We start from the raw sequence: 14,662 nt of genomic DNA on the forward strand, positions 1-14,662 counted from the left end.
ACAAGGCTGGCCCACACACAGAGGAATGAAACAAAAGATAAAAGAGAACAACAGCAAGGATATGAGAGATAGTTATCCCGGGGGCACTTCTTGAAAAGAGCAGGGGTGTAACCCTGGCGTCCTTGCCAAATTTCCCATTGGCCCTTACTAATCATGGCCTCCTAATAATCCCCATCTATGAATTGGCTACATTACTCTGCTCTCCTCCCCACTGATAGCTGATGTGTGGTGAGTGTTCTGGCGCACTATGGCTGCCGTCGCATCATCCAGGTGGGGGCTGCACATGGTGGTGGTGGAGGGGAGTCCCCATTATCTGTAAAGCGCTTTGAGTGGAGTGTCCAGAAAAGCGCTATATAAATGTAAGCAATTATTATTATTATTATTATTAATGATCAAATTTACCATTGGATAAAGCGTGCATTGCTAGCGTGGGCATTCTGTGAGCACTGAATACAAAAAATCACACCCAAACCACTGCCACTGTGAGCTACAGTATGAACTGCTGTGATTTTATTACTGTAAATTTTTACAAACCTTTATACCCGAGTTGTGTGAAAGTAATAATGACAGATACCATTACAAAAATCTAGGTATCTTTTAGAGAACGTGTTTTTCACAACCTAAGCAATTTATCAGCAAAGATAGACATTTTTCAGTCAAAAACGTTTCCCCTCAGTCACCTTTCTGAGCTCAAGTTTTCAAAATGTATAGGTCTCTGCTGTGTTTTGTAATCTTGATTAGATTTTTAATTAAATTAAACTGGAAAAGGCACTTTCACAGGTAGATAATTCCCCATCTGAAATGAGCATAATAGACCACAGAGCAGAGCTCGATTCTTGCCACTAAGCAGCTCATTTGTCCTCAAACAGGATTTCATCGATCCGTATGTCGTTGTCATCTACTGGGACCGCCGTGCAGACCTGCTCTGTGAAGGCCAGCCCAATCGTGTAGGGCTTGCCCTTAGGGTACTGCATGCAGCGCTGCAGGTAGGTGTCATAGTATCCCTTACCACGGCCCAGCCGGTTCCCACTGCGGTCAAACCCCAGCCCAGGCATCAGGATTAAGTCCAGCCCACCTGTGTAAGACCAAAGAGGGAGAAGCAATGTGAAAAGTTTCTTGCTGCATGAAGTGTGGGTCCAGAGATCCTGCTAGTGAAAATGGGCGTCTGGGCACAAATCAGCGCCTGACCTTTTAATCCACTTTTACACATAAACCTCTGAGCTCACCTGCCATTTCATTTAACTCTAGTTTCATTACTGCAGCACTAAAACTAAATTGTTTCTTTCTTGAAAGACTCAGTGCGGTCAAATGGAAAGAGATGACGCAATATACAGTATAAGCAAGGATTGTGGAAGGCAGCTTGCTCATTTTTTTTTCCTTTTTTGCAAAACAAATCATCTGACCTATTGAGATACAATATTTTCACTCTTCCCAAGTTCTGATGGGAAGGTCAGAAGATGGGAATCCTTGGCACTGATTACACGCTATACTTTCAATGTAGGAGAGACATGGTCTACACGCACTTTGTGGGGAAATCGAACACTTCAGAAAGATTCCTAGTTGTTCCCATCACTTTATTATTGTGGGAAAATCCTTCTGATCCTGTTAAGACATTTGTATATGAATATTTCTATTACTCATTAATGAAGACATGTGTGAGGGAAAAAAAAAAGACCATAAACTTCAGCGTCCATCCTTTGTTGGAGTTCTTACAGTACACATTTATCTATTTGTATTATAGGGCCACCGTGGTGTATCAGTTGCCCAAACATAAAGAACAGACTATATTCAAAATAAGCAGCTAAACATCCTTTTTGGGTGAATCTGCTGTATCAGAAATAAGTACCTTAAACACTTTTCAAAGCTTTCTCTAAGCTTTTAAACTGGAAACATGAACAGTTTTTTTTATTCTGCTGCTCATCAAACTTCTTGCCCAGTGATGAAGATATCAATTTATTCGGCTGACAATTTAATTCAAAGCAATTTGGAGTTTCCAATTTTTTTGCACACATGCTTTGGGTGCCAGTTCACACAGTGGGTAGTTCTTAAAAACAGTCTGAGTTGAGTACAGTACTTTGTTCAGGGGTGTTATGGTACACGTATCCACCTGAGACTCAAACTCACCCCAGCTGAAAGACCTGACAACTACCTCAAATAAATCTGTACAAAACGTGTGATCTTTCCCCAAGAAATCATAAAAAATGATTAAACATAGATTACTGATATGATATTCTTTCATAGGTCTCATTTACATGTTCCAGTTTAGATTATAACGGGTGGATGCCAACTGTGAATGAAAACCCAGGGCAGAGCATTCAGGTACAGCTTCAATAGTCTGATAACAGTACTGCAATTAAAAAGCAGGCTGAAATGTCACCAACGGTTATTACTTTTCACCATGTTCGAAAGGGAGAACTGGATTTTAATGAGTTAGGAGAAAGGCACAACTCTGCGGCCATCCTTTCTCCTTCTCCACAGAGCCCCTCATGGTCCTCTCTCATTGCAAGAGATGTTTAATATTTTAGCAGTCTCATAAACACTCATTTGAAATGATTAAATTATTTAGAAGACTAGAAAGGAACATTATGTATTTGTCATGTAAATTAGGCAGTACTTTAGGACTCACTATGCATCAGCCTACAACCTTACCTATTCCCCGATTATTATTGTGCATACATTCATACCTGTAAAATGTACTGACGGATTACTCATGAGTACTGATGGCAGAAGCGACTAGCACAATCTCCATGCAGATATTTTTTCTTTGTGGAGACATCACCAGTGATGTTTACATTTAACATGTGTCCACTGCAAAAATGCGTTCTCAAAGCTACTGTAGGATCAAGCTTCTACACACACAATGCTCAGATAGCAAAGCACTCGAAAGTAATGCCACAGTTGAATTTAGAAAACCAGTGAAAATCAGCAATCACTCAATATTCACTCCTGAGAGCAATAAATAAACAATTCATTCCGACACATACAATCTCATGGTTAGGAAAGCTAACGATTTAGTGCAATCTGTCTCTTTTCATTTTCTGCTGGACATTTATAATTCAGTGCTCCTGGTCTCTTAAAGGGTTTGACATTGTCTAATACTTCAATCTGTGACAGGGTGACAAGATAAATGATCCATTGACCAGTTTTAAGCACATTTAAACCCAAATATCCAGCTTTTTCTTCAGCTTTACTTGTACAACTAAGAATTTATCCTTAAGTGAACCTTAGACTTTCTCAGGAAAATCAGTAAATTGAAGGATACAAATATAAACAAGGGCTGTATATGCTTAACTGGAGCACTGTGACACAGAGTCTAATGCTTTAATTCACTTCAAGGAAAAGAAATAATAATAATCTCTCTCAGCACAGGGCCCTCAAGGGAAAACAAACTTCAGTACCTGCTTCAGCTTTTTGCTACTAGAACACACTCTAGACAATTTGCTCAACAATGAGTAGTGGTTGTGTTGTCAGAAAAAATAGTGGTGTATTACATTTATAAATTTTAATATTCTCAAATTGTACAGTACAGTTGTAAGATCAGAAAAGAATAAAGAATACTCTTTCTAGAATAATAATTTGTGAATTTTTCTACATTTGCATATTTTCTGACATTTTCGTTTCCATTTCTTTTGAGGCCAAGCACTTTTGTGAGGCATTATAGCCTTTACTATATGCAAACTGTTTTCTCTTCCTATTTTTTTCTGTTTCTGCTTTTACTCTAAAAATGTACATTTTCTGAAGGCAATTTTCCCCTATTAATGCCTCTCAATTTGACTTTTTCATTCCTCTTCGAAGAAAATGTCTACATGTCTCTGTTCACAGGCACAGCAGGACAGCTCCACCAAGTAACCCGAGCTGGAATCTGTAGAAAGTCTTTTCTCCCACCAGGTGGCCAAAGGCCACTGATGCTTACTTTAAAGCTCATCTTGTAGGTCTGAATTTAAAGTAAAAAATCTTATTTTTTAAATTAACCTTTCAATTAATTTAGCTGTGTAGGAAATGTGAAAGGCTCTAAACCTTGCAAGAGTCATCCTGTTTGAATGTTCTGTGCCCTTTTGTAACATCAAATATCTCCTTACAATCAAATCCAAGTGATTTTTTTTAAACCAAAGCCTACATGAACACCAGTAAAGGACACATGTAACACACATTTCTACAAATTCAGGCAACATTAAATTTAGAATGTATTCCTCTTTCTCAAAACTCTAAATTAGTCATTTCAGAATAATTAGGAATTGTCAAATTTATATGAATTACAATAAGTACTAAAACATGATGCTGTGTCAAACATCAGCTATGATATGTAAGAATTTATTTATATGACATCTACTGAGCTTTCTTATACTGTACATACATTTTACTAGGCTCTAGAAACGTTGAATGGGTTGATTAGAATAAAAATATTTTAGTTCATTAGAAAAAGTTTTTAAATTATTTTAATAAGACGAGATGTGTTTAATTGAGCCTACATATTTCTGAGATGAATCTTAAGATGCATTTCAATTGACCTTTATCGATGAGTGTGCACTACGTTTTGTTATTGCAAGACTTAATGATGTTGTGCATTACATACCCTCATCAGCAACACCCACTGGCAAGCAATGAACAGCTCAGCATTTAGCAGCCTATTCATCCATGTTACTGCCTTGTGTCAGTGTAAAATATTCCTCAGCACACCACAAATCATTCCTGACCTTTTCCGTTTTAGCACCCAGGCAACACATCTTTATCTCTTTTTAAAGGAAAACACTCTATATTAATCATTTCACTAAGATGTCTCCTGGTTAACAAGTAGGACTAGTTTTAAGCACAATCAGGTAAGAAGATGTTTATCTTTATTAAACAAAATCCAATTTGGAGATGCTAAAAACAGACACGCTTTGTAGGAGAAGGTGTTATCAGAGAAAACAAGTCTTCTTGGTTGCTAGTCTAGTTGCTGCCAAAATGTGTGATGGCACTGTTGTCGTTCTATCATTTTTAATTATATGGCATCAAAGGGTCTGTGGAGCTCAGGATGCGGGTTCAGGTGAACTGAATAGCAGGGGCACCCAGAGTCAGGGGAGAGCATCATCTGCAGCAGATCAAGCTAACTTCAGTTGCAGTCTGAACCACTGCCCCCCGTCCCCAAAGACCTGCCTCAGCTGCCTCCATTCACATCACACTTCTCTGCCATGCCTGCCCTTATGTTCCTTTTGAAGGGAAGCGGCTAATAATTCTGCCTTCAATTTTCAACTGAGATGATGATTTGGGGACTTGAGAGAAGAATAGAGGAAAAGGAATTTTTGATGAGAAAATATATAGAGAGATTTTGTTTCAACTAAGAAAAAAACACCACAAAATATAACTCTAACAGCATCCATTAATGTCAGTATTTATTCCCTTGGAAAAAAATGCACAGAGAGAGGAGCATTTCATCTGACTGGATTCAGTTGCTTTGCCTTAGCGATGTAGCTGTGTGAGTGCCAGATCATCTCTATCAGTTCCTATCATTTGAAACAGACCAGGAAAAGAAAGCTGATAAAGTGAAAACCAACTGATCAGAGGTTATTTTTCAATATGGTTTAGGGTTTTGGACAAGGATAGTGCGTTGCAGGGCTATGCATTTTTTGTTTCTTCCGCCTAGTGTGCATCATTTTAACAACACCGCCACAATAGTTAAACACAGTTCTTTGTTCAGCCCCTGAAGTGTACGAGTGAAGGCGATCAGTTAGAGTCCCATAGTCCAGACGTCACCAGTTTAAAACTGGGCTTCATCATTAACCAATAAACTCCAATATTTCCCCAACTGGCTAGGCACCACTAGGACTGGAAGGACTTCAATCTGACACAGGGCTATTGATCTAATCAGTGCTATCCCTCTTCCATGACAGCACGGAGCACATTATGTGTAAAATGGGACATTTATATTATAAAAGCACACAGTATTTATTTCCCCCCCATTCTGGTGCAAAGTGTCATATTGTGAGCCATGCTGATTAACCATCAGAGAGTTCAAAGTAAAATGCTAGAAAAATAATAAAAGACAAATTATGTCAGCTGTAATGATTTAAAACATCTCTCTGATCATTTGGCAGACAAGCTCTTGAAAGTATTACTATAGCTCTGTTCTGCCAATTTGCCTCTCTGGGCACTGCACAGTATTCAGTTTCTTGCTTGTGCTGCTGCCAAGAGTTACCATCATGCCACTATCATGTCACCAAAACCACTTAAAAACACAGACAGCAAGGTGTACTACAAAGAATGAGTGCAGGTTTCCCGAAGGACTAAGGGAGAGGGCAATGAATGCCATTAGCAGCAGAACCAAAAGTGCGTCAGAAGAACTGAGCAAGCAACTGATCAACCAGAGTTCCTTCTCCAACATGTTAGCAGAGATCAGAAAATTTGGAGTAAAAATCAACTCTCAGGCAATGGACAAAGCTGATGGATGGGAAAGGCTTTTCAATCTCAGTCCACACCTTCACAGATTAAGAGGTTATGGAATGTCAGAAATATGAAAAAGATTAGAAGAAGTCTACACACTGCAGACCACTGCAGCTTTCCTTAGCTTCAGATAAACCTAGATCTTGAACAGGTTCTAGTTTTTACCTGGTTTCAGGTGGTGCTCTTTTCCTTATAAAACACAGCAGGTGGCGTGGTTGACCTCAAAATAATGTGTTCACAGTTCTGAAGGATTATGACACCCTGTAACACTGCCCTCCTGTTCAAGCCAGTGGGATTTTATTATACAACAGTGCATTTTACAGAAAAAAGTGTCAATTGTGTTTCACTTATACTTTTAAATTATTGTATTTTCCAGGAAAAATATTTGTATTTATGACTCTAAAATCTCTCTACTCTAGAATATCTCTACATATCTTTAATATTACACAAAAAGTAGCTATTTGAGATATTTAAAAAAAGTAACTGTAATACATATTGACACTATGAATCTACACTTGCATTTGTCAAATAAAATAATTTATCCATACTTAGACTGTGAAGACAGCAATGAAACATTTATTCACCAATAACAGTTACTGTATAAAATTGACTGCATTTGGTCAAGGGCTTGATTCTACAGTGTTTTAGCACCCTCTGCTGGAAGGTGTTTAAAAGCATGAAAACTGACATGAACCTGCATGAGTGCTGTTCACAATAAGGTGTATTAATATTAATCCATACATAATGATATTAGTAGGTATTGTTTTCAGGGGTTACAGGGCACAAGGAGAAAAATATTAATTATCTAGAATCTATACATCTTCATTAAATTCTGTCTAAAACAGTAATGTCAGTTTACAGTGATAGACGTTTTTTTTACGGAACCTGAAATTGCTAATAAATTGTTTAATAGCTTGCTGCCAATTCAGTTAATCCCTGCAAAAGCTTTATACATGAGAGCTGCAGATACTTAAATATACCTGACACAGGAATACTTACTAAAATAACAGAACTCAAACACAAAAATGGCATATTTAATCCTTACAAAGAAACATCACCTCTTCTAGCTGTTGACCTTGGGTATTTCTGGTACATGTACAGCTTAGGAAGCATTCTAACCCAAACAATTAATTTTCTGTAACAAACATAAAACTGTTTTGAATAAGGCTTAATAGCTATAGCTAAATGGCAATTAGATCAACTGAAAACTATTAGGTAATTCCTATTTTATATATATATTATATATAATTAAAACATATATTACTACAACAAGACCATTTTTTTTAGGCTGATGCATTTAAACCTCTCAGTCTGAGCACAGAGATTTGAGCACACAATGTGCAGTTTTCACCTTCCACTACATCATACTGTAATTACTAGTCTAGATCTTCTGCAACTGTTTCCTGTCTTCCTGTGTAAACGTAAATTGTTTAAAGATAGGCTTAGTCTGAAGCACAGGTATAGTGAACACCAGTAGAAAATTGTCTCTTCATTCATTATTACAGTATACGCTTTTAGAAAATAAAGTGTATATAGATACTGAATCAGTGTTTTGTTTTTGCATCATTTTGATTGACCATGATGCATTGGAGTGACTTAGATTGTTGCTTAAGCACTTAATCACCTCATTACTAAGAGCGTTGAGTTGGACACGAGTAATTAGGTGATTTGCCCTGTTGAATGTTACACCTAGTAAAAATCAAGGAAGCAGAACACAGAAAGGAACCAATATACCCCACTTGTCATGAGAACAAAGTAACCTGATACAGATTCATTGGAGTGCTGGAGCAACACCTTACATGGACTCGCCAGCAGCATAATATCTGCCAGCAACATGCATAATGATATGCTAAACTGTTGAACACAAAAATCCAGACAAAGAGATCCAAATGTGTTTGGCTGGAAAGGAATATCTATTTGCTACTGATAACTCTACGGGCATCCCATATGAAATCTATAAAAAATGGCCATTTTTGACCTCATCCCTTTTGATTTTCACAAATATTTCATTGCATGTTTGCCCGTGGGAGAAATGGTTACACTGCGATTTCTAGAAATGAATTAAATGAATCATTCAGGAAATAGGGGTGCTCAAAGTTAAATTATTTTGGACCCTCCACCCTTGATATTGTTTTAATGCTTATAAATCAGGCTGTCAGACAATTTTATAATTCCTATGGAAAAAATAATTTTACATATATTGTAGTTTATGTATTGTACACCATATTTATGTTATGTGTTGGTTGAGGCATCAGGTGATCGTGTCAGGTCAATCTTCCACATGAAATTGCTATATTGCTTGAATAATACATTTACTGTTCTGTTCATTTTCATCAGGAGAGAACTTAAGTCATTTATGAGTTTTTCCATCTTTAATTTTTAGCACATATGACTACAGTGCAAAAAATGAATTTAAAAAGTCGACCTCATCATATTGTAAGTACAACCCCATGCACAGTCTACCATTCATCCTGTGGGCAAATATTAAAGGAACTTTTCAATCAAAAGATTGAGGTCAACAGGCGACTGATTTCATAAGGAATGACCCTCCACTTTGTTATTGACGGCAATCAGACTGCATGTGTGATGCAAAGAACAGCCATCCATTGTCCAAACGCTCTGTACTGTACAAGGCTGGGGGAAGCCTGAGCCCATCCTGGCAGGCAACTGTTACAAGGCAGGATACACCCAAGATGGGACTGGGATACACCCAAGATGGGATAAATGTTACACCTGAGTCAAATTAAATGCAGTGATTACTCTACTGAGAGATGGTATGGCATTTTGATTATTTGGAATCTAATACTCAATGATTGTTTTACCTTTAGATTTGAGTGATTTGAGGCAAGGTGGAAGTTATTATAAAAAGTAAATTGCACAGGAGATTATTACTGTTGAAACTGGATACTTGTGATCTACAGTATACTTAAGATTCTTAGATGCTTGCCATTCTACTTTCTTTTCAATTATGATGTGTGTCTTGAATAAGAGACATGTTTTGGAGGTATAAATGAAGTGTTAAGAGAAGTTTAAATGTTACAATTTACTTTTCTAAACACTAGAATTGACAGAAAATCAGACTGAAAACGTATTTAAAAAATTCTTTCCATATTTGGTATTATATTGCAATGCTTTCTAAAGTATTTTTCCTCAGAGGGTAAATACAGAAGACCAGAAGCTGAAGAGAACCGTATCCTGTAACCTATTACTTCACTGTAACACATGGTGCTTCATGAATTAAGTACTAAGACCTCACTGAAGAAACTCTTGCATGTGCATGCTCTACCAGAGGAATAAAACAGAATTCCACATGAGTGGGTCTATTACCTGTACAGGTTATATTGCTACAAATGGTGGCCACACCCTATTAGTCCAAGACTTTTACACCCTCTATTGATCAACTCCATTATTTACAAATTTTAATAAACATAATGAATGTCATGTTTGTTCAAGAAAATCTCAATGAACCTTCAACAAAAAAAGATTGTCATTTTTTGTCTTTTGATGCTCAGTATACTGTATGCCAAGGGACCAGTGAACATACAGACCTGTGGCCAGCGCTTCCTCTCTCTCTTCATTATCTCCAGGCTGCCTGATGTTCCAAGAGGTGACTGGTAGAGCCTGGATGTCCTGGGCAGTAGTCAGCTTCAACATATCCATGTGGTTACTTTTCGACTGGTACTTGGGAATGAAGCACACTTTTCCTTTTCTGAAGATGTCCTCAATGATCTCCTCAGTGCGGACCTCATCATGCATACTGAGAAACACTGCAATCCTCTGGGAGCGCTGGTACTGAGGATGCTTAATGAGCTAGAAAAAGGTTCAAAGAAACGTTATTGCCTTGTGACACACCCTGGAGCACAGTCTCCTAAACAGGAACATTGTGAGGCAGGTCAGGGTAAAACTGCCACACGAAGTAGCCTTCAGATAAAGAGAAAGTGCTATTTTACATATAGTGCAAAAAAACAAAACCCAAAATGTAACCTAACATCTAAGCACTTCTTTGAGCTACTGACTTCAAAAGTCCCCCATTATCCATAGCCAAGAGGCTAGGAATCTTCTTGGCTTCCAAAAGAATTCTCAGAGACTAACCATGAAACTAATTCTTTCTCCGAAACTATACCTAAAACTAAGAAACTAATGCTTTCTCCAAAGCATCTCTCCAATTGGCTTGGTTTGGTTGTTTCCTTCTGCAGAATTTGCACAAACGTATCTGCCCACCCTTAAGGGTTTTCAAAACTTATTTTATATACACTGAGCCTCAAAAGTAATTCCAGTATTTATAGTACAGGGTATATATATTTTTTAATAAACCTGACAGATTTTGTATATTAATTAGCATAAGAAACGTAATGTTTGCAAGCATGAGGCCATACAACCCAGTTAGATTATTTGCTGCTAGTAGCTAATTGATCACATCCTGCAGTTTCTTTAAAGATGCCAGGGTATCAGTTTCAACAACAAGGCTGGGTAGCTTGTTCCAGGCTCCTATCACCCTTTTTGTAAAGAAGCATCTCAAGTTCTCGGTTTCATGTACTTCCACATAGTTTCTATTCATATCCTTAGGGCTGTATTTCACTCGTAATTGTGAGAAAGTCCAGTGGGTTTAGTCTGTTAATAATGTTGAGAATAATAAATGTTTAATTAAATAATTACAATCCCTTGTAGTGATCTCAGTTCATGAATAAAAAGATACGTTTTTATTGTACATCAGGGTAAGACATTTCTTTGAACAACAGAATGTATCTGGTTGCTATTATTTGGACTCATTCCAGAGTAGCAATATCTTATTTAAAGCTTGATGTACTGTACACAATACTCTAAATTCTTATTAGTGATTTGTACCATTTTAATATCCTGTGGAGTGGCATAGGAAGACCTACTCAAAATAACCACCCAAATTAAATGGAAACCCAGAGACACTTTGACACTGGACCAACCCTAATGCTATAAATCACAATTCCACCCTAACATGGTCCAAAACCTACTGCCTACAAGGTTTCTCATTTTGTCTTTCCTTGTTCCTTGGGCCTGAACTGACAGCTGAAGTGGCTCCATCCACCAATGAGCTCAAAGGAGTACTGACTCCTCAGAGAGTGAGGAGACAGCTGCTCCATTACACATCTCTTGACTTGGATTTTACAATTTTATCTTATCATTACATGCCCTTTTTATTGCTTTCCAACATACGCTAGAAAACATATGTGTAAATAATACCTAAATGTTTTTCATAACTTGCTTTCTCAAGATCAGTATTTCCTTTGGGATTGGAAGATTGTTTTTTTCTACCTGTAACACTCTGCACTTATCTACATTAAATGTCATCTACCAGATGTTTGCACGGTCTTGAATTTTATATAAGTCACTTTGAATTCCCTTTCCAGCTTCTACAGTGTTTGCTAATCCTATTGTGTATGATCTACAAACTTGACTAGATTACGTACTATACCAGAATCTAAATCATTGATATGAATCAGGGAGAGCAGTGATTTTTGTGTTTTTGTGAATTTTGTGAGCTCACAGAAAAGACATTTCATTGCCAGCAACTACTGCGGCACGCTGTATTGTTGTGCATTTGATAAATAAACTTTGATTTGATTTGATTTTGATTTGATATACAGCTCCCTGTGGCATTCTGCCATTACATTATTACATTATTACATATGTGTAATTAATCCTTATCTATATTCTGTTTCATGACCATTAACAAGTTCTTAATCCAAGTACAAGTACTTTCTTGAATGCCTGCTGACTCTATTTTGGGTATTCATCTATTTTAAAGAACCAAATGCCTTCTTAAAATATAAATATACCATACCATTTGCTTGGTTTATTCCATAACAACTATTGCTTGTTCAAAGGTCTGTTACAAGTTAGTTAAGTAAGACTTACCTTTTTAAAATCCATTTAAATACACTAATGCCATGATGGTTCTGTTCTAATTATCACTTCTCTAACCTCACATGCACAAAAATGAAGGCTTATTGGTCTATAATTACTAGGTTCATTTTCCCACCATTTATATGGATTTATGGATGGTACCTGCACAACAACACACTAATTGGTGACTTCTCACTTGCTTCCCTTCCTGCAAACTCATCCTGACCTGATAACATTCCAGCAAGACAATGCACATCCTCAGCTTACTGTGAGAATCAACAGCTTTCTTAACAGTAAAGAATGTGACAGGTGTGCCATGAATGCTCTGTCAAACTTAGGAATATTTATAGGATGAGCTGGCATCTAGAGCTTAGATTTCTGTTTAATAAAAGAAAAGGTCATCCAAATGCTACCAAAATATTTCCATAATAACAACTTCGTGAATTTGCTACAGTTTTAAGCTCAGTGTGTATACAGTGCATTTTCAGATCATTTCCAGATCATTTCTGAGAAATCTCTCTCCCACTAGAGGACACTGCGGATCTGTAAAATTGAATTACTTCTAAAACGACCAATTTCTCTGTTGGTACATGTTTTTAATAGAGTACAGCTAATATTTGCAGATCAAGAGAGATCGCCGTCGTTATTTCATGTTTTGTAAGATCTTAATGTTTCAAGCACATGTTCAAATCTCTTCGTATCTCTGTGGTTTTTATATCAAAGTCTAAAAGATAAGTGTATAAAATATTGCCGAACTTGTATTATCTATTATTCTGTCTTGTATCATATATAAGTGTAATTCATTCTGTTATACTTGAGTATTTTAAACACTAATAAAATTACACTGCTGTCAGATACACCGCAATGTTTTTTCTATGCAGTATTATAGAACACCACACGCCCCCTGTAAAATAGGAAGTTGACTCGTCTTCGCATTGCACCAATAAGAACTGCTGCTAGGCCTTTTTAAAAAAAAATCTCTTATTCTGTTGTACATTACAGGCAAGGTGTTTATATGCAAAGATCTCGGGGAGTATTGCTGGACATTACCCTAAGAACCTGGTCTCCGTTTACATAAAACACGAGCGTTTAAAAACACAAGTACACGTTAAACTAATTGGCACCTAAACATGTTTTTTTTTTCCCCCGCTTACCATTTGAGTTACGATCTTAGACTGCCGACGTTTTTCCTGGTCATCTATCGCAGCGATTCTCTTCTTTATATCGACCCTCAGGGCCTGTTTAGCTGCTCTCAGGGCGGACATGCTGCGGACTCCAGCCTCGACACGGCCCCGGTCTTGACTAAAGTGGCAACCCGACCTGTTCGCTTCAGCCGCCTGCCGCCAAAGGAGGAGGGCTCTCGGACTGCGTGCTCAGAGCTACCGCTGACACTGGAGTTCAGAAAGTAGACGATTAGTGGAAAAATGCTTTTGCGAAATACCTTGAGAGTTAATTATTGAACAGGAAATTTTTATGCACACTGATTTTAATTTAAATATAGTGAAATGTAAAAAATACACTTAAGGCAGTCATCTGTGTTTAAAATAAATTGCATCATTAATCACATAAACAAGTTTGTTTCACAAAACAGTCAGTCTTATCAAAGACCAAATGTGTTCAATTTTTCATTTTTAAATTACTGTATATCAGAAGACACTCCTGCTGTTTTCACAACTACATCTCTAAAGCGGGGAGTCTGAGGCTGTGAAAATAAATTTATTTAAAAAAAACAATTTTGCATGTTCCCACAGAGAAGACACATTTGAAAAACATTAAAGTAATTATAATAATTTAAAGTCTGTTAATTTTGTTTGAAAAATACATACTCTGATGCACATGGATGCATCATCAGTGATGTTACCTGGGATCACCGGGTGTTTTGGGTCTTTGAACATCAGACAACCTTGCCTGGCTGACCCAGTCAAGGTTGATCAAGCCCAGGCAACCCTGCAGCTTACAATTTTTTCACTGTTATGCACTGACATATCTACGTAATCATTCCTGAGGAGATACTCAGTCAAACGCCGGGCCACAGTGCTGAAAAATATCTTCCCCTCTGTGAAGATACCTGCAGTGAAATGATCCTGAACTTCCAATGCTCTCTGAGTTCTCCTCTTTAGGAACACCGACACCCTCTACCAACCTCCACTGTTGTGCCACTCTGAATTAATACAGTCTGTGCAAATGTTTTTCAAAATTTTAACTTCATTTTCTTATTTTTTATACAGTACTGTAATCTGAGTTATCTGTTCAGAGTTAAAATTGTCTGCTTGTAGAATAAGACAGCATATGAAAACATTAATTATAATGATAACTGTAACTTGTGTTTCATTTATTTAATTCGTATCACTTACACATATAA

The 14,662-nt window shown here is 37.2% G+C and overlaps 1 protein-coding gene across 1 annotated transcript; it reads right to left on the minus strand.

The window, feature by feature from the left end:
• Positions 1 to 480: 480 nt before the first annotated feature.
• mthfs (5,10-methenyltetrahydrofolate synthetase (5-formyltetrahydrofolate cyclo-ligase)) lies at positions 481 to 13,637 on the minus strand. Its single transcript, XM_088921476.1, has 3 exons — positions 13,455 to 13,637; positions 9,969 to 10,230; positions 481 to 1,075 (listed from the first exon to the last, which is right to left on the minus strand). Exons 1-3 carry the CDS (start codon positions 13,563 to 13,565, stop codon positions 852 to 854), a joined length of 597 nt encoding a protein of 198 aa, XP_088777602.1. The 5' UTR covers positions 13,566 to 13,637; the 3' UTR covers positions 481 to 851.
• Between the last annotated feature and the right edge of the window lie 1,025 nt (positions 13,638 to 14,662).

This window comes from Atractosteus spatula, chromosome 7 (assembly GCF_055471065.1).
Source record: "Atractosteus spatula isolate fAtrSpa1 chromosome 7, fAtrSpa1.hap1, whole genome shotgun sequence".
Lineage (NCBI taxonomy): Eukaryota > Metazoa > Chordata > Actinopteri > Semionotiformes > Lepisosteidae > Atractosteus > Atractosteus spatula.

Coding starts and splice junctions, on each gene's coding strand:
- mthfs (XM_088921476.1), bottom strand. CDS start 13,565: ATGTCCGCCCTGAGAGCAGCTAAACAGGCCCTGAGGGTCGATATAAAG. Junction 10,231..13,454: donor CTAAGATCGTAACTCAAATG/GTAAGCGGGGGA, acceptor ACCTTTTTCTAG/CTCATTAAGCATCCTCAGTA. Junction 1,076..9,968: donor AGAGGAAGCGCTGGCCACAG/GTCTGTATGTTC, acceptor GGTCTTACACAG/GTGGGCTGGACTTAATCCTG.